This window comes from Rhipicephalus microplus, chromosome X (assembly GCF_043290135.1).
Source record: "Rhipicephalus microplus isolate Deutch F79 chromosome X, USDA_Rmic, whole genome shotgun sequence".
Classification (NCBI taxonomy): domain Eukaryota; kingdom Metazoa; phylum Arthropoda; class Arachnida; order Ixodida; family Ixodidae; genus Rhipicephalus; species Rhipicephalus microplus.
The window spans coordinates 179528150-179553061 of record NC_134710.1 but is presented as its reverse complement, the minus strand read 5'-3'; the positions used below and the strand labels follow the sequence as shown (position 1 = coordinate 179553061).

The 24912-nt window shown below is 43.4% G+C and overlaps 1 protein-coding gene across 27 annotated transcripts in view; it reads right to left on the bottom strand.

The window, feature by feature from the left end:
* LOC119176963 (uncharacterized) overlaps positions 1 to 24912 on the bottom strand; it is a 351479-nt gene that overhangs the window by 139870 nt on the left and 186697 nt on the right. For 23 of the 27 annotated variants that reach the window (XM_075878307.1, XM_075878295.1, XM_075878310.1 and 20 more), the window contains 2 exons: positions 19668 to 19872; positions 4252 to 4299 (listed from right to left, as the gene is read on the bottom strand). In XM_075878307.1, coding sequence (XP_075734422.1) covers positions 4252 to 4299; positions 19668 to 19872 — 253 coding nt within the window. The remainder of the gene's footprint in view (positions 1 to 4251; positions 4300 to 19667; positions 19873 to 24912) is intronic. The other 4 variants (XM_075878296.1, XM_075878303.1, XM_075878306.1 and 1 more) reach the window with 1 other exon arrangement.

The window sequence follows — 24912 nt, the reverse complement described above, 5'->3', positions numbered from 1 at the left end:
TTTTGTATTTCACGGGCATTCATAGTTAGCAGAAAAACAACAATAATTAACAGATATAAAGTTAGAAACTGTTTAATCGAATGTTTTGCAAACCAATCTACAAATTTCTCTCTAGAATTTTAGACCCATCTTCATTCCTTCAAAATTTGGTTAATTAAAAGGCCCAATTGAACAACTAATTCAAACACAAAAAAACACTGACTCAATCCACGTGACAATCAGCAACATGTATTTGGTAGCATCGTTATTGTGTATGTTAACATATACTCTGGGTAAAGATATCAGGGGCACCTTGTATACCTCATTTCGTTGATGGTGTTAATAGTAGTAACATATAAATTAAATACCTCATGCCCTATCACTCCACATAAATCTAGGACATGCCCCAAACTATTAAGCAATGTTCCAGCATTTTCAAAACTTTTTATAACTATACCAAAAGCAACTGAAAATGCCCTTCAACGGTTAACACTTTTAAAAGTACAGTAAAACTTCTTTAATCTTCTTAAGTTTTAACAGTTCTTGCCTCTGAAACATCAGTCCCATTTACTACAATAGGGTCATGTGTAATAGCTTTCCGTACGTTTTCCATCTCGGCTGTTAAGTCCCTTACAAGGAACAACAAAATTGGCTTCACTGCCTTAATCAGCACTAAGTCGCCAAGTGGCAAAATGCCAGTTGGCAATCTACATGTGCAAGCATCTAGGACATGCAGAAATTGGAAGTTACGCAGGGGATAATAGCAAAGGAGACAGGCCCTGCCCTATAGTTGTGTTGCCATGTGTCATGGCCTGGGCACTTTCTTATGTTTTGCTTGTTTTGTTGTCCCCGCCACCTTTTTAATGCTACTCCCAGTTCAAGCTGCAACACTCTCTCAAAACAAGATGGGCGCTTTCACTGCCTCACATCACTAGGTGCTAGGAGGCACATCACCTGCATAGACCAATCAGAGCACATGGTTGTGAGTGCCTCACTGGTGTGCGGGCTCATTGCAGCACATTGTGCTGGCTTAGATATCTACACTACACAACTATACACATCTATACTGCATGTTGTGTGGATAGCACGAAGTTTCCTGTATGCACAAAAAGAGCCACAGTGTGTGCCAGCTTGTGCACTTCAGACTGGCCAAGCTATGCAAGTAAATGGTGCAGACTGGCTTGTCCAGCACCAACCAGACTCATAGACAGTAGCCAAATATAGATTGCACATTTTGAAACACCATTACATGGCTCAATAAAAAGTGATGACTGCCAGGACTTGTAGCTTGTGAGGTATGGCTGGCATAATGCATGTAAAATGCACGCACTACATATGTACGTGTTGTCTGGGAAGTGAAATCAGACATTGATGAATGCTGCTTAGGGTCTCAGTATGAGGCAAGCCACCAGTGCATGTGTTCAAAACAGCACACATGTAGTAAACCAGATGCCCCTTCACATAACTGTATGAGAATTTATTTGAGTTTCTTTTTATATTACCGACATATAAACTTCTCACTTTTTTTAGCTTAAAAACTAGCAATAAGATTAATATCGAGGATGTCCTTGCCATCACGAAATCTACAACTAAGTGCTTCACCCTCTTGTGCCTACTTGCTACATACTTACTGATGACATTGCAAAGAAGAGAGAGCCAGAGTTTTTTGTCTGTTCTCGGCACCACATTACTAATTTTCTGTTTATGCAGCTTATTATTTGGCTTAAATGTTCACATGACTATAATCTATTATTATTAAAAAGATTTTCTTGACATATCGAAAATGTGCTCTAGAGCTTCTTTAGCAACATGACTATCAATCAAATTTATGGTAAACATTGGCTGCAGGCACCAACATTGCCGTTTTTGAAATGCAATCCCACTGAACTCACTTGCCCATTGTTTTCATGCCTGTTCTTACCAACTAAATATAAATAATATTACACTGTGAATTTTCATACATTTACTGCTGCATGATGAGGATGTACTACACAATTCAAACACTTTCATAAGAGTGCAGTACAACAAAATTTTCCAACCCTTTTAAACCCATAAAGGTAAAGAGCTGCTGTAGGCTTTGAAATCAAGAATTTCAATAACCTAATGACAGGTTGCAGAAATACTCCCAACTAAACATTTTTCATTTTTACAATGTACAGAGGTGAAGTATTGGCAGCTTCTTGATTTTTTTTTTCCCCGAGACATCTACCAATTCTATTCAAGCATAGTGCTACATGACCGCAATTGATTTAGTGGTGGTAATGCTTGCTAATCAATCATTAATGACAATAATGACTAAATACAAATAGAAGTAAAGACTGTAACACAACTCAAAAAGCCCATTTAATGCCCTATATGACTCATCTTCCAAAAAACCACGTGACTACTACCTGTATGATAACAAGCATAGCTGGTTTTTGATTTGGTTACATTCCATGAGTTTGAAAAGCTAGACCACAAGATGGTTAGTATGTCTGTTAGTAACATCACCAACTGTCGCTTTGCCATGTTTACTGGACTGACTCGATAATGCCATCATGATATAAATAAACCACTGACTTTCACATTCTAAAAGTTTTACAAATAAAGCACTTTAAGCCAGAGACCTTATTGGGTACTTTTGAAACATAGATTGAGCTTTTCAAAAGACAGTGATTTATTATCAAGATGAAGGTGGTGTACATTTTAACTAAGTGCTTTTTTTTTATAGACGCGAGTAGTGTTTACAGTTAACATGCATAAAAGACACACTAGGTACAATCTGTAAAGCCACTAGCATGCTAAAATGTGGACTCTACAAAGAAATGAAAAATGAAAACAAAAAAGAAAAAGGGTGAACACATGCACACAAGTCTATAAAACATTGTGCAGAATGTGAGGTGCTTTCGCTAGTGATATCTACCCCACCAATGCCAAACGCAGCCCTACAAAGCCGACCGAACACAGTGCCATCGACCAAAGCATATAGCAGTTGCGGTACCTCATAAAGCTGCATAAGGTGCTGTTGCAAACACAAAATTTATTGCATGTTTCGAAACTGCAGCCCTTCAGTAATAAACACAGTAAAATGAACTCTGGCTCCTTAGGCATATTTTTGTATTTAAGAAAATGGATATTGACTTCAAATAAAATACCATACCAAGAAAACACGGCCACTGAGCCTTGTGCCTCTGCACAAGGTACGCAGTCACTACAGCGAACTAAAATAAAAAGTTATGCCTTGAGTTTAGTTAGCTGCGTTTTCCAGCTGATACCGAAATCAAAACGAAAAGCGATTGGCTCAATGTCATTTACTGACCAAACAGACTGTTCTCAAGAAGACTAAAATGAAATATATAACCTCTTTCACTGTCCAATACGCCAGAACTATCCCTTGAAAACAGTTAATATAGAATGTAAAATACCATTGATTTTATTCAGTGGCTTTTGTAGACCATTCAAAACATATTTACCATTTTCCCAAGAGAGCACACTGATGTGGACATATGGTTAAGTCAAATTTCTTGAAGAAAAAAAAACTAGCAGTATATTTATCATTAGTGGTTTTATTATAATTACACCTATCAACAAATTAATAAGATGACCACAGTGATCCAAATTCCCTTCAGATGAGTTAACACTCCACCAGAAAGCTGTACAACACTGGATTCAACAAGAATGAAATATGATCAGTAGGTGTTAATGAGGGTAGCGTTATTTTTTGGAACTTTTTTTTTACCAAATTCTACGTACATTAATTTAGAGCAGTTGTAGACACTTGAATGCTTACAAAGGTTCAATAAAAAACAATCAATCGCCCAGACTCTCAGTGGAGATGATTAAATGAAATTATCACACAACTTTATCCGCAAGCATTTTGTGTCTGCTGATGTTGCACATCTCAGAGCTCTTTCATTATTTTCTTTTTGATTGCAGGACCTGACTAGTAGTAAGCAATCTTGTTACTTAGAGAAGCTTGTCTGTGAAGTCACGATGAGGAAGGAAGATAAAGAAAAACTTTCAAGCTGGAAATGTAACATCAAAACAAAAGAGGTCATTAAAGCTTGTACCCAGAAGATTTCTGCATTATAAGTAACATAAATGGGGATGAAAGCTATCAACTCATGCAAGAAAAGAAATATGGAAAAAACAATACCAGAACACATGAGCATATTGAATGGAAGGGAACCTGACAACAAACTCACAGGAAAATGTTTGGGTGGTCTCGAGACAAGCAAGAAATAAGGAATAGTTTAGAATAAAATGTAAGAAGAGAAAGCCAAATGTAGAGACCTGCTTCGAGCCTGTACTCCCCAGTCAATTGGCCATGCCTTCGACTGGCTGCTCAAGAGAAACAGAAGGGTGAGGAGGAGAGGAGGTACAGTTAGAGGCCGAAGATTGAGTCCAAGGTGAAAGTGGAGAAAGGGAAGCCCAGCTATTAGTGGCCAGCCTCCGTGTGGCCATAAGCGCAACGACCTTCCAAAGGTAGGTGCACGTGAAAAATCATCATGCAGCTTCTTATTGCAGGTTAAACATCCCTGTGCCAGCCACACATACCTATGCCCAGGCAGCACAAGCAAAATAGCACATAAAGCAGAGCAACAGCCAGGGCAATCTTCGTAAACAAAGAGAAAAGAAAAAGTACCAATACTTGCAAAGTTCAACTCAACAATTATAAAGAGATAGCTTGTAATAGACAGCTTGTAATAGGTCTTCTCAAGGACTGTCTGAATATACCGTTCAGTGCAACAGTATACAGGCACAGAATTTTTATTGCCAATGCTGTCTGACTATTATTTGCAAGTAAATAAGTACAGTCGAACCTCGATATAACAAAGCTGGATCTAACAAGGTTAATCTACTAAGTATGGCTGGCAATACCTTACTTAATGAAGAATACTGTTGTTGTATGGAAAGCAAAAATATGGCCGTATGTGTACAACTCAGTATCGGTTATGTAATAAAGCAAATTTTTAATTTGCAGGTGGCTCAACATATATCATCTTATAATAAAAATGTCACGTACACTTGCAAAAGTTTTACAAACACCCTTTTTTTCTTTCTTTTTTTCCCCTATCTCTTCGGGCCATTGTCCCCTACCCCTACAATAATGCAATACAGTGATAATAACCAAAATTGCAGAGTTCGTATGGCATTAAGAGCATTGACCATTTTGTCTTAACATGGGTACCTTCTAGAAAGAAAGTTGCCGTCATGCTGACTGGCATTAAACAACAACTTTGGCTACAGACTTCCAGCAATATGCCGCTGGTTACAGGCCTAGTGACTGTAGCACTGCATTCAGAGGATTCGCTTGTAAACAAGTCTTTGAGAGAAGCTTCCCGTGAATATGTTTGCACTCGTAAGCCTTATCAGTAATCCAGCATGAGATCAGACACACAGGTTACTGATGGCTGCCATAATGTAGTACGGGTCTACCAGTGCTCCCTTCTCTGTCTAGAGACTACCATTAAAAAACTCTGCAATAACTTGAAATAACACATACTGGATGCATAGCCCTCGTTTGAGCCAGTGGCTTGACTGATTGGACTAGAGACAACAAGCTAATCATGACAGCACTTGCTGACATGAAGCCATATTTGAAAGATGTTTCAATATTTTCTTATGGCCTAAGCAACCCTACTCTTACGGGCCCCATCAGCTCACCAACAGCACACTTTTGCTCATTTTGCATAAATACAATAGCAATACTTTTCTCACAGATAGTATTTGCATGCATACTCACGACATATATTGAACAAAAGAAATATAAGAAAGGTATTTTCATGCCCGATGCAACTTTGTTGTAATGAGATTCGACTGCATTATGTTCAAGTTCAGCAAATTCTAGATAAAATGTGAAAAAGAAAAAATTTCTGCAAAGATGTTTATGTACAGTAGAAAATACTTCTACATACCTGCACAGACATATTGTACAAATGAGCATGTTTAAGAGAGCGAAAAATTATGCCACAAAATAAAACACTAATCCACCAATAATAAGCAAACTTCACAATGCAATAACACATCACTTACACATCAGTCATTTCCAAATTGCGGACAGAAGGAAAACCTCAGTGCATGCTGTGCCCAAACGTTATATAGCATAAGCTATAAAATTATCGATACGATTTATAACTTATCAGAACTACAAGAAGAAAATAATTGAAAGTGAGAGATGTGCACTAATAATGCTGACAGTAGAAATGTGTCATACTCGAACACACTGCAAGCACACCTGTAAGTGTGACAGGGCACATCATGTACACCGCAGGTGCTAAGAAGGAGGATACAAAAAAGAAAACATGTTAACATGTTTGCACTCACGTGCTTCATTTCCTCTCTCTCTCTCTCTCTCTCTCTCTCTCTCTCTCTCTCTCTCTCTCTATATATATATATATATATATATATATATATATATATATATATATATATATATATATATATATATATATATATATATATATATATATATATATATATATATATATATAGTTGCAGATGACTGCAACTACAGGCCACTTTCACCACCGAAGTCACAGAGCAATAACTAGCCGCTGCCGAGGTACGAAGACCGCTTCAGTTACCCCCATCAGCCAGCCAACACCTATTACGAGCCGAACGAAGATGCACCCGTATCACCACCACGTCGGCGCAATGCCTTCCAGGAGTACAATGCATACCGCCGAGCCCCTGTGTGCTACCATTGCAGTATCGCCGGGCATATAGCTCGGTTCTGTCGTCGACAGAGAGAGCCAACATCCCGATATCGTTCCCCATCAGAGTTTCCGCCAGCGGCACTGGTCACAACAACGGTCATTGGCTCGCCTATTCCAGGAGTACCTCACGGCGGGGAAATAACCGTGGCAGTTCTCCCGCTTCTGACCGTAGTTTGACGCCTCCATCTGGCCGACTGCATCGTTCCCCTTCACCGGGACGACGCCCGTCATCACCGCCGCCGCCGGGAAACTAGCCAGCGCTACCGATGGAGGTGAGGTCGCACAACAGGATTTGCCTCAGATGCCTCCGCCAGTTATAATGTCCCAGAACAAGATACGTGTGGAAATAGATGGCTTTTGTACAAGTGCTTTGGTGGACACTGGTGCTACGATATTAGTTATGAGTCTTTCTTTCAAAAGTCGCATTGGCCGCAAAGTTATGTTTCCTTGGGGCGAATCAACAAGGTTTCGTGGTGTTGGTGGGGAAGTACTTGATCCTGTCGGAGTTTGTGCCGTCAATGTCTTATTGGCAGGAAAGGTGTTCCCAACAGAGTCTCTTGTGCTGCAACATTGTATCCACGATGTGATTCTCGGTCTTGACTTTCTCCAAGGATGTGGCGCTTTCGTCGACTGTAGAAGCGGTGAACTTTCCGTCAGCGGTGACAATGTTCCTGCCCTCGTCGATGAGGCGCCGGAGGCCGCGAAGGATACTCTGATTGTTTCCGATGAGCTGACAGTGCCGCCATGGTCAATGAGGTCAGTTGCGGTGTTCGCCCCAGAATCTGCCACATCTTTTGACGCCATCGTTGAACCTGCCATCGTTCAATGTGCTAAGAAAGGCATACTCGTCCCTCAGAGTTTGGTATCTGTTGATGAAGGAGCAACCTTTCTGTGGGCACTGAACTGTTCGCCACTGCCGTGTGCTCCCTCGAGGAATGAAGCTTGGCGTCATCGATGATCCAACTGAAGGTTCTGTAGCGGTCGTTAACAACGATGAAAGTGAGAAAGGTACAGTCTCTGGTAAGCGCAGTTGCTCTTACGAGTCGCAGATCCTAGGCATGATTAGTGCCACTTTGCGGTCACACGAGAAGCAAACATTACGCCATCTGTTGAGGCGACATGCTTCTGTGTTTGACTTTTGCCAAGAGGAGAGGCCGCTACCTTTACCATGTTCTCGCCCTTACCATAAGATTGACACCAGTACTGCCCATCCGATCCGACAAAAGCCTTACCGAGTGTCGTCATCAGAACTAAAAGTTATTGCCGACCAGGTTCAGGAAATGCTGAAGAAGGGTGTTATTGAAGAGTCATGTAGCCCGTGGGCAGCACCGGTCATCTTGGTTAAGAAAAAAGATGGTGCCTGGCGATTCTGCATTGATTACAGAAGACTCAACGCCATGACCAAAAAAGATGTATATCCGCTGCCTAGAATTGACGATGTTATTGACTGCTTACACTCGTCTTCGTACTTTTCTTCAATAGACCTACAATCAGGATATTGGCAGATACCCAGCACCTCCACCACAAAACTGTTACGGTTGAATTAAAGGATAGGTGGATTTATTTACAGAGTGAGGATGAAGTTTGGCAGTCGCGGTAAAGATGGAGTCCTCAGGCCCCACCAGACAACGTTGTCTTCCTCTTCTACCTCACCGGCACATACTACAGCCCGGCTCATACCTTAGCAATATATATATCTATATATGAGATCTAACAGACAGTAATGCCAAGGAAGATACAGGGGAAGTTATTAGAACCAATGGAATGTAAATAAGAAGAAAGAAAAGTGGATGAAAAAATAACCAGCCGTGAGCTGCAATGTAAATAAGAAGAAAGAAAAGTGGATGAAAAAATAAACAGCCGTGAGCTGCTCACGGCTGGTTATTTTTTCATCCACTTTTCTTTCTTCTTATTTACATTCCATTGGTTCTAATAACTTCCCCTGTATCTTCCTTAGCATTACTGTCTGTTAGATCTCATTAATATTGTGTCAAAACACGAAAAAGCAAGCCCTTAGTTATACACTTCTTTCCCTTATATATATATATATATATATATATATATATATATATATATATATATATATATATATATATATTTGTTTCTTAAACTAATACCCATTTTTTATAAAAATACGATCACAGTAATGCTCCTATTCACACTATTGTGATTAATTAACAAAAATTTATTTATTGACTTTATCATTATAGACTCGAGGGCAAGTGCTTACATTAAATGTTGCAGTGCATGCCAATTTATGGCATAATATTTAGAAATCGGAAAAGTTGCATGTAGTTCGTGATGTTCATCTTCAAACTTGACGGGCGATATAGAAGTTGATCCCGGCCAGTGCATGCCAAGAGTGGTGAAACATAACCATGACATAGGACATAGAAGTCGCAAATTTTGACTGAACGCACATCGAAGTGGCATTTGGTAAAAAAAACTGGCAAAAATTTGTAAATAAGCGAGCAGACAGCTTAATTTTTGTGTGCGATAGTGGGGCATATCTGTTTCCCTCAAGCTATAAATAGGTGGGAAAAACTGCTTTGGCTGTCTGTAAAATGAAGCACCACAGTGGCCAACCCAATCCAGTGTTTTATGCTTCCCAAACAAAGAAAAGCTTCAAACTGAGCTCCCAAACTGAGCTGCGCTACTCACAGAAGAGAAAAAACAGACGACAGTATAAGCGCTATTTCAGGACAGCATACAGGTGCAGTGTGCTGCCATTCAAATTTTATTACTGCCGTGAGACGGGCTTATTTAGGTCTGAAGTAGTAGAACGGTTGCACTTAGTGTGTGCCTTGAGTAATCTGTTTTAATCATAGAGATTCATAAAATAATACCTAGAAAGGAATCTGGTGCCAAGATCGTGGACCCCCATGGGAATTATGGGAAGGACAGGCTTCTGATTGGGTTCCGTTAGCGAGCAAACTACCTACGAATCCTTTTCTACAGTTTCAGTTTAATTCTTCTGCAGCTGGTAGGATGCGGTGCAAAGAACTGAAACCGCGTCTTTGTTGTTAAAGAGGCTAAGACCACTAGGTTTGAGATTTGCTGTGGCTACAGAGCTTTTTGAGTTGTATTTGACAGTTTGAGCGAAGCGTCATCTACTCACCGCTGCATGTAGCGTCCCCTGGCAGCGCAGGATATTGCATCGAGTTCATGTTTTTTCATAAGTGGGTCTTGCCAAAACTCGTTTAAATCGACTGAAAAACGATGGTGAAGCTAAGTAGACACAACAAAATGCTTCTCTGACTTGACTTCCCAGCAAAACTAGAGGTGCGTTGGGGGCAGACCACTTGAACAGACGCACCTGGCATCAGGACAGACGATTCGTTAAGTGTTTCTCACTTCATACTGCACTGTTATTTTAATAAACGAATAATGCATGCTTTCGAGAGAAGAACAAGGATGTTTGTTTTGGAGTGTTGTAAACAATAATTCATTACATCTCGATGCCAAATCTGGAACACTTGACAGAGCAAAGCATACTCTGGTGGTTAAATTTGTCCAGGTTTCATTTCTACCACATAACCACAAAAACATTTCGCAATAAAATTTACGTACGAAAGAAAGAAGCAAGTTTATTTAAATATAACTTTATATCGCTTTGTTTTACACTCGGCAAACAAACATCGCAAATCTCAAGAATCCGATCCATCCGAAGCAGATCCGAAGCCCACACTTCCCATGTTTCCCATGGGGGTACAAGCGCCGCTGAAGAAGCCCGCATAGACACTAGCGCCAGATTCCCCTCTAGGTATTATTGTACGAAACTCTATGGTTTTAATTTTGCTCATCAAGCTCGATGACGACTATTTTCAACTACGTAAAACTTTTGCGATTTCTAAAGAATAGGTATGCCATAAATCGGCACGCACCACAACTTTATAATACAGTCGAGCCCGCTTATAACGAACCTGAGGGTGACACGGCATCCGTTTGCTGTATCCCGAAAATAATCGAAGTAAACAAAACACACCTTTAAAAAAATGTTACCAGTGAAAACACAATTTTTTTTTTTCCCCGCAAAGGTGCACACGTTTCGAAGAGCAGAAGCGATAGGGGTGGTCTTGAATTTATTAAAAGCGGCAGCATGCTCTTCGTGAGGGCCCGTTGCATATACAAGCTGCCTGAGGCTACTAATGTAGTCATGAATGTAGTCTATTGCTATAAGCATGCTTGTGGGCACTGTTTCCAAAATTTCGTCGTCCTCGCCATCAGGTTCCTCTGAATCTCTCTTTCCGCACACTTCATTCACAAGGCCCTCATCGGTGCACGGTTCCGCAGTGTCGGCGTCATCATTGGTCGTAATGAAATCACCGCAACAGATGTCGTGCCTGCTCTCCCAAGTCTGAGTCGATGACACGCTGCCACAAATAGCTGCCGGTGTGGTCCTGTTCGGAAGCTTCAGGCTTGACATCAGACCCGACCTCGACGAATTCGGCCTCGTGAAAAGTTTCACACGTATGTAGCTGTCCCCACCACCCACGAAGCCTTCACCATCTCCACAGCTGAATACAGGCACACCCGAAGCAGCAAGTAGGCTACCAGGTGGTCAACAGCAAGCGCAAGCGCTCCACAACGCCGCACCTAAAGGCCTGACCCCATATATTCGTCGCAGGGCGTCAGCGCGAGGCTTTTCGACGCGGCGCCGCATCCTCTCTCTATAGAGAGAGTGGGTGCGTGGCTACGCGAAGCCGCGCACTCTCTCTCCACATATGAGACAGGGCTCAACACCACATCATAGAGACACACGCCAACGCCCAGCGACGAATAACAGGGGTAACGTCTTAACACTTAGATTACACCTAAGTCAAGTGGTCACACTTTCGACGTTTTGTTGAGAGGTAAGAAAAAGCACGGAAGGCCTCTCCGCTATCCTGACCACACACGCGCACCAACAGAGAGCAAGATGTGCACACGTGACACACAACCTAGAACTTCTCTTGGCCCGTGTATAGTCAGAAAACGAAACTTCTGAATTAGAGCCAGCGTGGCTGGCACTGCATGGCGGTATAGATGGGCAAAGAAGTTCTGATATAGAGAGAAGAGTAGACTCGTGAGAGAAGGGCAAAGAGTTGCAATAGAGTGAAGAGATGGGAGGATTCAATGGGAAGCCAGCCTTGCAAACAAAATACACGGGAAGAAGGCGGGCAACTCGGGTAGCTTGTTGAAAGGTCCACAAAACGTGCAAGTCCCGCGTAGAAAAACTTGGGAGAGTAACCTGCGCACAGAGGTCAAAGAATCGTTTTGCAGGGCTGGCAGGTTTGCGCGGCCTCACTTTCTTCGATAATTTGCGATTCGTTTTCTTTAATTCGACTGCAAAAACAGCCGTCTTTACACTTCCACACGCGTGTGGAGGGCATGCTGAGCGAATGATCTGAGTCAGTGGGGTAGCACACGTGCGTGCAATAGAATGATATGACACCAATCCAGCCAAGACGACGATCGGGTACAGTTGGTAACTAACAATGCTGGCAAATGGGCTAGATGAATGGATGGATGCTACGAGCGTCTCCTAATAATGGGGTGGTGGCGTGTGTGCCACCAGTCTCGAAAGAAAAGAAACTGAGGTCACTCCAGGCCAGCAACGCCAATGACAACCAGCGGTCAAAAACTGAAAAGAGACATAGTTGTCCGACCAGTCTTCGAAAGATCGATGGCAGTGTGAAAACTTTGAGCCTCATCTGGCGATTCGAGATGCTCAGAGTAGCGGGGTACAAAGGATGGAGAGCTGCGTAACGAAAAGCAGTCAGTGAGAGCTACAACTACAGGAGTGTAGCGGCTTGGTTTGCGTTTAACAATAATCGGTAGTCGAAAGTGTTTTCCTGGAAAGTCGCCGGAATGTCAACTGCATCCACTGTAACTGATTGGCGGCAGTCTGAGACGTTCCTTCGAAGTGTGATTTTGTGCCATTGAAATAGCGGGGCCATTATATGTGGGCTATAAGCACTTGTATTCAAGTAAAAAGGTAATAATGTTTTTGTTGGGTGTATATATATATATATTATGAAGTCTTGGTTTGGATTACCTTTTATTAGGCCCGAGGAACCGGCAGCCGACAGCTACGATGAATGAGCCAAGATGATGATGCTACGCGACAACGATGAGGATGCATGAGCCACACATGATGATGATGATAATGTACCGGTGAAGAGGATGCGTATACTAAATGCCCACATCAATTCCCCCCACGTGAAAGCGGCCAGCCTGGCCGCGGCAAGTCAAGGGGACAAAGAACTTCGCATGAAGGGCTTCATACGGGAGACATGGACGACCTCTGTAGTTCGATAACGGCGATCTGCTGGGGCTACAAGTGGCGTCACGCGATAATTAACTGGTGAAGTCTCTTCAAGAACGGTGTACGGCCCAATAAATCGAGGCTGAAATTTGTCGCACAAACCAGGTGTGCGAACAGGCGTCAAAAGGAGTACTTCGTCTCCAGGTTGGAAGGATACATCACGATGCGATTCATCATAAACTAGCTTTCTGTCTTGCTGGCGGGCTTCAGTGTTTATACGAGCTCGTTGGCGGCACTGTGCGAGTCGTGAAACGTATTCCTCTCAAGAGGATGGAGATGAATTCGCTTGGCAGGTAAAGAAGGAGACGTCCAGGAAAGAAGTAGGGGAGCGTCCATAAACTAGGTAAAATGGCGAGTAGCCGGTTGTTCGCTGAATGGCCGTATTGTAGGCGAAAGTGACGAATGGTAGAACAACGTCCCAGTTTTTGTGGTCTGGTTGAATATAGGCGGCGATCATGTCAGCAAGAGTGCGGTGGAATCGCTCAGTGAGGCCGTTAGTCTGGGGATGATAACTAGAGGCAGTCTTGTGAGTTGTGCCGGAGGCCTGAAGAAGTTCGTTCACTAGTTGTGAAAGAAAGGCCCTTCCACGGTCACTGAGCAACACACGTGGAGCACCATGACGCAGTATAATGGCTCGGAGGATGAAATCGGCAATCTCAGAAGCTGAACCTGTAGTAACAGATGCCGTCTCGGCGTAGCGCGTCAAATGGTCAATGGCTGTTACTATCCACCGGTTTCCAGCAGCACTGACTAGGAGGGGGCCATAAAGATGGGCACGGAAGCATAAGATGGGCACGGTGTGGCTGGGCACGGAAGAGGCTGTAGTTTACCGGCGGGAGCAGATGTTGGTAGTTTTCTACATTGGCAGGTAGTGCAGGACCCGACGTACCGAGCTACACTAGTGGTAATGCCTGGCCAATAAAACCGACTTCGAAGGCGATCGTAGGTTTTATGGTAACCAAGGTGACCAGCAGTCGGATGGTCATGAAGTGCCCTGAGGACTTCGGACCGAAGCGATCGGGGTAGAACGGGAACCCAGCGCTGACCGTCATGATGGTAAATTTTGCGGTACAGCACCAAGTTGTCCAGCTTAAATTGCGAGAGTTGGTGACGGAGCCTTGCATTAGGTGGACGGGAACTGCCAGTGAGATAGTCTATAATACGTCGACAGTATGGGTCAGCCAACTGTCGAGAAGGAAAATCGTGCGGGTCGTCCGAAGGCAGCTGGTCCATAGAGGCGAGAGAGGAAACCGCTGTAGACGTGGACTCCGAGGGCGTGTAGTGCAAATTGATGGCGGAAACCCCGAGTGGAGTCGCTGGTAGTGGGCAGCGAGAAAGAGCATCGGCGTCACTATGCTTCCTGCCACACTTGTACACGATCTCAAAATCATATTCTTGGGGGCGTAGAATCCAGCGTCCGAAGCGTCCCGACAAGTTCTTGAGTGTCGAAAGCCAACATAAAGCATGGTGGTCGGTCACAATGGTGAAATGGCGGCCATACAGATATGGACGAAATTTCTGTACTGACCAAACGATGGCGAGGCACTCCTGCTCGGTGATCGTGTAGTTCCTCTCGGCTGCGGAGAGGACGCGGCTGGCGTATGCAACGACTCGCTCTCGCGAAGAGTTGTCGCGTTGCAGGAGCACGGCTCCTAAACCGCAACCGCTAGCGTCTGTGTGCAGGAAGGTCGGTGCATCATCGTGAAAATGAGCAAGTACAGGGTCGGTCGTGAGGGCACTCTTCAACCTGTCGAAAGCCGATTCACATTCCTGAGACCACTGAAAGGGCATACCGGAAGCAAGTAGCTTATGAAGTGGTGCGGCTATGGAGGCAAAGTTTTGTATGAATCGCCGAAAGTAAGAGGGGAGACCAAGGAAACTTCGCAAATCTTTTGGTTTGTCAGGGCGAGGGAAGCGAACCACTGCAGCAGTTTTATCAGGGTCTGGGCGGATTCCGTCCTTGCTCACAACATGACCGAGTACCTTGATAGATCTGCTGGCGAAATGGCCCTTTTTGGTGTTAATTTGAAGACCAGGGCCCGCAAGACAAGTCAGGACCTCGTCCAAGCGTTGCAGATGTTGAGGAAACGTCGATGAAAAGACAACAATGTCATCGAGGTAACATAGGCAAGTCTTCCATTTCAGGCCACGCAGCACGGTGTCAATCATGCGCTCAAAAGTTGCGGGCGCATTGCATAGACCAAACGGCATAACATTGAATTCGTATAGGCCGTCCGGGGTTGCAAACGCAGTTTTTTCTTTATCATCTTCGTGCATGGGGATTTGCCAATAGCCGGAACGCAAGTCGAGGCTCGAAAAGTATTCAGCACCCTGTAAGGAATCTAGGGCGTCGTCGATGCGTGGCATGGGTTATACGTCCTTTCTAGTGATCTTATTGAGTGCTCGGTAATCGACACAAAATCGTACGGAACCGTCTTTTTTTATGTACCAGAACGATGGGCGACAACCAAGGACTGGTTGAGGGTCGGATTATCTCCCGTTGGAGCATATCGTCTACGTTTTCTTCAATGATTTTTCGTTCAGCTAGAGAGACGCGGTACGGATGGCGGTGCACAATGGATGTTCCGTCGGTCTGAATACGATGTACTGTAGCAGTTGCCTGGCCCAGGGTGGATGAATGAATGTCAAAGGAGTTTGCATGCTTTTCCAACAAATCAAGCAGCTGCTGCTTCTGTGAGTCATTCAAGTCTTTGTTGATGGCTGCTGTAAAGGCCGAGGAAGCAGCATGATCTGCAGGATGGCCTTTAGAGGAGACAGGGGTAAGAGGCACAACGCACACAGGCTGCAGATCGGCAACGCAGGCGACAGTAGTGCCCCGTGGTAGTAAAATTTTATCTTGTGTAGTGTTGGTAGCAGCGAGGACAGTTGATCCATTGTTGAAGCGAGCCACACCTGATGCCAGAGCTATGCCTTTATTAAGGCAACACGGTGACGGAGTGACCAAAATGTCACCAGAGTCGACGTCGTTGGACAAAACTGTCACTAATTGATGTTCGTTTGGTGGTAACTCGATGTCTACTGCAGCGATGAGTCGAAGTGGCCTGTAGGTTTCGTCGTTGAGCAAGTGGTCCATGTCAGTAAGATGGACGACACGTTGTGCACAGCAAATAGCCACAGAAGCAGAGGAAAGAAAGTCCCAGCCTAAAATGAGTTCATGGGAGCACGGGGATAGCACAGCAAATTCTATGTGATGAAGAATTTCGTCGATTAGTACACGGGCAGTACAGAGAGTGGAAGGGCGAATCATTGTTCCCTGGGCTGTAACCAGTGTCGGTCCATCATAAGGCGTCGTGACTTTTCAAAGGCGGGCACACAAATCAGCACGAATAACAGAAAACGCAGCCCCAGTGTCCACCAAAGCATCAACGTCCACTCCCTCAACTGTGACCGCAATCATATTGTAGGGGCGCGCTGGAGGAATTGGAGTCCTGTGTTGGAATGCAGTTTGTCCTCCAAAAACTGCATCGCTTAGTTTTCCGGACGCCGATCAGAAGTAAGGGAAGCAGGCTGAAGAGGAGAAAAAGAGCGCCGGTAAGGCGACGGTGAACGGCGTCGGGTTGATCGGTGACTACTGCGCAGTTCACCCGATGCTGGCGGAGATGGAGACCGACGTGGCGGTGACGAATAACGGCGACCCTGGTACAAGGCTCCTGCGGTATAGTCCCGTTCGCGTATGTCATACCCTCAGCGCTCGTCTTGCTGGCGCTTGCGGCAAAAGCGTGCAATGTGACCACGATAGCCGCAGTAATAGCACGTAGGCCGAGTCGATCGATGAGGAGGGTAGTAGCTTGCGCTAACTGCACCAGGAGAGAGAGAAGTCAGAGGGACAGGTGACGGCTCACGCGGTGGTGATGAAAAGCTCGTGGGAAAGCTTGTGGGAGGTGCGGCAGCAACCGACGCGTACGTTCGTGGCGGGGACGTCGAGCAGACGGTGCCTGGTGGTGCGGCGGCGTTGTGCGGGAACGATGGTAGAGTACGAGAGACAATGGGCTGCAGGTTGGCCATGTGGGTCATGGACGTGAGCTCTTCCCTGATGACATGCCGCAATGACGTTGAAGAGGACTGAACGGGACACACTGAAGGTAGTGTGAATCCCATTGATTCTAATTCTTCACGTATAATCGCCCTTATCGTGTCTCGCAGGTTTGGATCAGTCGTAATACGGGCCGCATCACTGTCTGATTGTAGGCGCATAGACTCAAGTTCTTCGAGGCGCTGACAGGTTGTCGCAACGTCAGCAACGGTAGCCGGATTCTGGATCGCTAGGGCATTGAATGCGACGGGTGCAATCCCCTTAAGAAGCTGGCGCACCTTGTCTGATTCTGTCATTGGTGTGTCAACCCGGCGGCAAAGTGAAAGAACATCCTCGATGTAGGATGTGTACGACTCCCCGATGTGCTGTTTCCGAGTCGCGAGAGCTTTCTTTGCGAGAGCCGAACGAACAGCCGGTGTGCCAAAGACATGGCGAAGCTGATCTTTGAAGGCTGACCAGTCGGGGATGTCGATGAAGTGGTTGAGGAACCACGTCTTCGCGACACCCGTGAGGTAGAATGACACGTGAGCGAGTTTGTAGGTGTTATCCCACCGGTTAGCAGCGCCGACACGTTCGAAATCGTCCAGCCATTCTTCCACATCTTCCCCGCGCATACCAGCGAAGGGATGGGGCTCACGCTGGAGGCTGTTGATGACGTGAGAAGGCGCGGCACGCGGTGGTTGCGTGGGAACGGCTGCAGCACCGGCCTCATCTTGGTGCGACATATTTCCGGACACCTGGCCCAAGCGGCGACCTGAACGTAGCTCCAGGGGGTAGAGTGGTCGAGAGGATGGCGGGGGATCTAACAGCACTCTCCACCACGTATGAAGTCTTGGTTTGGATTACCTTTTATTAGGCCCGAGGAATCGGCAGCCGACAGCTACGATGAATGAGCCAAGATGATGATGCTACGCGACAACGATGAGGATGCATGAGCCACACATGATAATGATGATAATGTACCAGTGAAGAGGATGCGTATACTAAATGCCCACAATATATATATATATATATATATATATATATATATATATATATATATATATATCATAAGAGAGTGTGCCACACTTGCCGCCATAGCTACAGATGGCGCTGACTGACACTCCCACGTTTAAATTCACATATATATCCAATAAAGTGGCTTGGAGGATAGCCGCCGTAGTATCTCAGTGGTAGAGCATCAAAAACATTATTCGAAGGTCACAGGTTCGGTTCCTGTCCACGGCAAGTTATCTTTTCACCCACTTTTCTTTCTTCCCATTTACCTTACAATTTGGTCTAATAACCTCCCCTATACTTTTCTTGGCATTATTGTCTGTTAGATTTCATTATTGTTGTGTCAAAACACGGAAAAATGAGCCCTTAAGTATCCACTTCTTTTCCTTATATATATATATATTTGTGTGTGTGTGCATTTTCTTTTAATAAATATCGACATTTTATAAATATCCGATCACAGAGTAAGGCTCTTGTCATTTTCACACACGAACTCCATCTCCATGTCAAGGCAGAAATACTTTGTCACACACCGTTAGCATGACATTATTGTGACTAATTAATGAAAATTCTATGCACTACCTTTGTGATCTCCTAAAAATAGGTATGCCATAAATTGTACGTGTGTATGTGCATCCTGTACGTGTGCATGTGCATATTTGTGTATGTGTGCCTGTTGAGAAATGAGAGTCTGGTAAAGCTCAAGCTCAGTCAAGCACATTTCAAGATTGCAGATTAAGATAAACTGTTAAGAGCCACCAAAGCATAATAAAAATAACTATTACTTCATTTGGCATTCAGGGAAACATTACTGTAACTATATACAACATTTGAATACAATATGAGCCCTCACTAGAACTGTTATTACAAAAAAGCCAAGTGCAGTGCCGTCTCGCAGCAAAAAAGGCTGGGAGTTATTTCTGAGCAGCTTGAACATACATATAGCAGATAAGTGAGTGCACGGTAAACAGCTGCCCAGCAAACAATGTAACTACCTTTAACAATGTAACTACCTTTAAAACACTTTCCCAAATACTCCAAGATATTCGGTACTTAATTTGCACAGAAAAACACAAAAAAAGTCAGGAGTAATCTAAATACAATGAAAATTGCATTTAAAGTAGCAAAATTGCTCACTTGAGTTGAACAGAAAGCACGAATATATTACTGAAAAGTGAACTTTTTTAATTGCATACATGCTACGGACATGCAAGTAGTTGAAGGTAAGCAAACATTTTGTGGTTACCTTTCGCTTGTCTGGAGCACCTCATGCTTTCCTTGAAATATGTTTAAGAATATGGTGCTTTTCGTAGCATCAAATTTTAAAATAATTTATCATCAGAGGACAACCAATACAAGTCACACGCTATTATAAATATTACCAGACACGAAAAATAAACGATTAATTAGGCTTACTGAAAAGTAATATGTTTGGTCTTGAACACACAACAATAGATCAACCCAAAGTGTCAAACCGTGCCATAAAAAAACTTAATCAACTATGACATGAAAAATTGCCCATAAAGTATCCTACCGCACTTCAAATGAGTTACGGCAAAAGGAGAATGACCACTTGGCAACGTGAGTAAAAAAACCAGAGAAACGGTTCAGGCATCTTAAAGGCAGAAGTTACCTGTTATACTGCACAGTAGGCGCAGAGTGGGTGCATCACCAGCATATTGGTTGATCATGCCTTTGGTTGCTGCTTGTGGCACAGGAATCGTTAATGTTATTGGCTTGTGAAACTTGCGGCGCCGAGGCTCCACAGTTACGATGGGGCTCACTGCCACACGATGGCCCAAAAGCTTGGTCACCAGCTCTGCAGGAATTGGCTGAGCCTAAAAAAAATTATTTTGTCTAAGGCACAAATGCCAACAAAATGTTACAAAGCAACATAATACACTTAATCAACGAGTAATCTTCTTACACTTTTCCAATGCTACACAGGAATCCACCAAAAGCTGATGACAATGAGCAAGTAAAATCTGATAATATAATTTAGGTTGGTGAATAAAGAAGCTTCAAATGAACTACTGAATTTAGTCACTGTATAAAACGTTGCTTTCCTTTTCTGGTGTGTGATGCCGTTCCCAACACAAAGCATTACAAAAATTCCACATTATTCCACAATATTCCAAAAATATTCCAAAAATTCCACAATATTCCACATTGTTGCCTTGCGAAAATACTTACAGTATAAATGTACAAATAAATAAATTTTCGAACTATTCACATGGACTACAGTCTTCATTTCTATATAAAAAAAGAATGCCAGGCTTACGGGAAACATGAAGCACAGGCCCCAGTGAAAATTAGAAGAGCGGCCTTTCTAAGCCTTTTTCAAACACTCTTGGGGCAACTACTACAAGTGCACTTGCATGGCACCCACTACACCACGAATCATCACCATATTCATAAAAGAAGGAAGCATGCACTATTCCATTAGTGTTCATCATTCTTCGAAGAAGCGTGGTACCCGCTACACACCCATAAGGCATTATGTGCACTCTATTGATGCCGCAGCTGACGACAACAAAGAATTATGTCTGAGCCTGTTGTAATAGATTGGAAGCATTCAATGGTCCATTCATTATACAATTTGCATTGTGTGATGCCTCGTTATTACATTATTCTAAAACACTCCATTGCACATGTTAACAAGAATTGATAATCGCCATGAAGCCTGCATAGGGTCAGTTTGCAACTGTGTTTCAAGCATAGGGGTGGCTCTGCGATAGAATACTGGGTTACCATGCAAAAAGGCCTGGGTTTGAATCCCATTGTATCCTAAGTGTATTTTATTTTTAATTGGTTTTTATTACTATACTTAAAATGTTGATGCATATTTTAAAAGGCTGATCTAATATTTACCAAGACAAGCCTTTTTAAAGGCATATAACTAGCATTCATACCTTGAGGAACCATTACTTGGTCTTGTTCAAACCTTTGTATATTGACAAGAGTGACAGCAACTAACCCAGCTTGGAGAAACCCACTTACTATTAAATACAGTTTCTTTTTAAATTATAATGGCACGACAGTTGTATGCCGCCAGCAGGGGCCAAAGAAGCCGACAAACTTGACAGAAAATCGGTGCGAAGGTAGAAAATGTTATTGCACCAGGCCTGAGGGGCCACTCCAAACTGCTGCCCTGAGGAACCATCTGAATCATGGCTGGTTCGTTGCAAGTAACAGCTCCCTCATTAAGCCACATCCATAGGTTGGCAACACAAAACATCATCAAAATAATCAAACCAATGCAAAAACGACACTGCCTAACATGTTTCAATGTTAAGTCCCATGCATGTACAAACTCTGAAACCCCCCTGATGACATACCAGTTCATCCAGCGAGACAGCAAATCCTTCTTCAGCAATGTTAGAGACCCACTGCTATGCTACCAACACACACACGCATGAGTTGCCTAAGGGTCTGCAAGCATAACTATAACTGCAACCCCTTGAGCCGGATATGTACAAGGATCTCCAAAGAACCATTATTGACTACTATGCCCCCTCGAGCCTTCAGGCTCATTTTGAAAAGGCTCTGCCAACATTATGACACTATGAAGCTGTGCCAATCATTAGGTACCAGCACAAGTCTCCAACTTACTGTCTTCCATGAGCCCACAACTCAACTCAAAGGCCTCTGTGGGGCAATTGTTCCTAAGGCAATTCAAGTCAGGCAGATCCCAAGTGCTCTTCGACGCTTTATACTCCCTAGGATTCTTTCTTGAATATTACCACGCATATGCTGTTTACTGTTCTGTGGAAACTTACACATGAAAAAAAAACCTCTTTAACTGACTCAACCAGCATAAGAACATCACATGCAACAGCATGCAGAGCACCTTCACATGTACTTTCCTCTTTCGTCCTACAAATACCCGGCCTACAGAAGCTTTATAGGAGAAATCCTATCATTCGAAGAGTTACCTTTACCCCAACAATGTGAATGATAAGCACTTGTGCTATCTTCACACAAGTCCCAATCTGCCATATGGCCTTCTCTCCGTGCTTTGACTTCAACCAGGCACAAGTATGCATACCAATGTGAACAGATTGTGATTTCATATTACTACATTCCCTTGCCAGCACCACATGCCAATGTTGCAGCTGGCAGCTCCATGAATTCAGAATTTGCTTCTATAACACTGCTTGCTGCTGGTTGATTCACTGAACTCTGCAGCTTCATACTTGACATCCGCAACACTAACATGAACTTCTGCGTTGTTCAAGCTTTGCCCCTACAACACGCTTCACGCCCAACCATCACTACAAATAGTACACAAATTGTGCACAGCGGCTACGCTGACCACACAATCCCAAAACCAAGGTCTCACTTGTCATAAGGATTCACCACCTCGCGCAACCATACCTCAATTTAGCCCCTCAACACTGCATAAGTCTGCACTCTAGTAGCTACTGAACTTTTTGCGCACCTATCACCACTGAGCATGGTGCAACAAAGTCATCCTCAATGTCTTCAACAATACTTGATTGCACAGTGACTTATTCCTTTGGAACAAGGAATGTTCTGGCCATTGTGCTTCAGCTCTGCTGGCAAGGATACGTACCACTGGTTGTGTTCCGCAGATATCAATACGGAACAATGCTCTCGGCAAGCGAAATGATACTCGGCATAATGGCGAGAGAATCACTCCACTTATGACTAGGTTTTGAGCGGGGACGTTTAAGGTACCATGCGGTGACTGTGACACCACATACATTGGCGAAAGGCAAGAAGCGGTCAACAAGGCTCACAGAACACAAAGGGGACGTCGCTAAAGCCACCCATGCCACGCATTCCAAGACAGAACTAGTCGAACACTGCTGGACAATGGGACATGCCTTCGACTTCAGTACAGAGACATACAAGAGTAGCAGTGGACTGGGCAACATCCACTCATTTGGGGCCAGTGCATACTGAGGATGCCACCCGCATAGATGGTGAAACGTGCATTTAGATTTTGTTACATTTTGTTATCTTAAGTCGGAGTAAACATTTCTAGTCATGAACTCACCCGGCCTCTCGAATATTTTTTGCATTGAATTTAACTTATGCTAAGTTAGCTACAACACAATAATTGTTGCAAAAGACAAGCATATGAAAAAGTTTGCAGATTAACAATGGAGTAGAGACAGCTTTTGTTAATTTGTTATATTAAATCAGCCATGTTCAGGAGTTTCATTAAGTACTTACACTTTCATAAAGAGGCAAACACTTGTTAATTCAAACTTAGTACTTTAAATATCAGACATTTAAAAGTAGAGAGAACTGCTGATGGATGCGTTATCAGCTCTACCAGATAGAATTAGGGCACCAACAGCAATATTTTCTGTTTAATTTGTAAGAACTGTGTTTCTGATACCTCTGAAACGTCTCCTATGCACAAGAAGCAAACTTGCATCATCACTAGCAGTGATGTCATCAAGGGAGGTCACTTCGACGCATCTTTTTGAGCAGCAAATCAGCCTATTGGATCAGATACCTGCACTACCTTTTCTGAATGTAAATATTTTTCTCTAAAGCTGTATTCACATGAAAAACTGGACTGCATACGAATTAGTCACGTGACATGTGACGTGACTCGAATTTCTTTCCAGCAGTCCAGCCAGTATTCCCACAAGTGAGGAGAAGTCACGCTGCAAGTGAGAATTCCAAAATTTCTGTTCAAGTATCCCAACAGTAATATGGGCCGCCGTTTGGCCAATTGCTACCTGTGGACTGAAGGAGGACCGCGGAAACAAGTAACATATGGCGAAGTAGTATGGAATCCAGGGGCTCAAATCGTGGTTTGGTCTGTTATGTATATACAGCTTAAGCAGACCTCTCAAATCCTGGCCGTCAGGTTTAATCAGGTGGTTCCCAAGTGGCCCCAGCCAGATTACGTTTAGTTTACTTGCATCTATTATAGGCCAACAGAAGTTGTATCACTCACTTGCACAGTCCAAGCTGGAGCAGTTGCATTACGTTTAAAAACATCAATATTTTCACAGAACTACACATGCTTATTTTAAATACTGCAGAACTTAAACTGCAGACAACTCTGAGCTTTTCTAGTTCCAAGATATTTCCCGACAACACATCTCATATTTGTAATTCAATTAGGCTTTCCGTGACCAGTGATGTTTCAGTTACAGTATTGGAAGCAAAAGCTGCATAAATTACCCATACATTCTTTTTACTATAGAAAATTATTATTGTGAAGCCATTTTAACTTTCAGCACAACCCAGATGCTCAAGTCCTGTGGTGAAGTCTTAATTGATCTTTGTGCCCAGAACCAACAGTGCGCTCAATTGACTGTAATGGAATGCCTTACATTTAATTTTTCAAGAATTTGTGATTTCATTGCAGTTAAGAAGCGAAACCGAGATACCAGAACACTCTGACAATATGCTATTTCACCTAAATCCTACAGGCCACAGCAGAGGGTGGAATTCTGAAAAAACACTGGTTGTTCTATAAAACTTAAGCACTCTGTATAAGCTCTATCGAAAATCAATTTAAAAAAACTGTCTCACAAATGCCTGTAAAATGAACTGACTGAGACAAGACATTATGTTTAAGTTAACACATACTGCTCAGTCTAATTAATCCAATCAAATAAGAAACTGCCAGCTTACAAGAGCTATGTTATTGTATGAACTAACAGTTTTCTCGAACTCCACAACAGTCAGAAAGTGCTTTTACTTAACTTCATAATGTAGTCTCATAGTAAGGGCTAAATTACATTGTTTTACCAATATTCACATGGCCGCTCACTTCACCCCCACCCCCCAGGCCAGAAACTTAATCATCCGTAATTATCAGGTGAAATAGTTGTAAATTAATTAGTAAACTGCTGGAATAAACCTTGCATATAGTAACTTTAGAT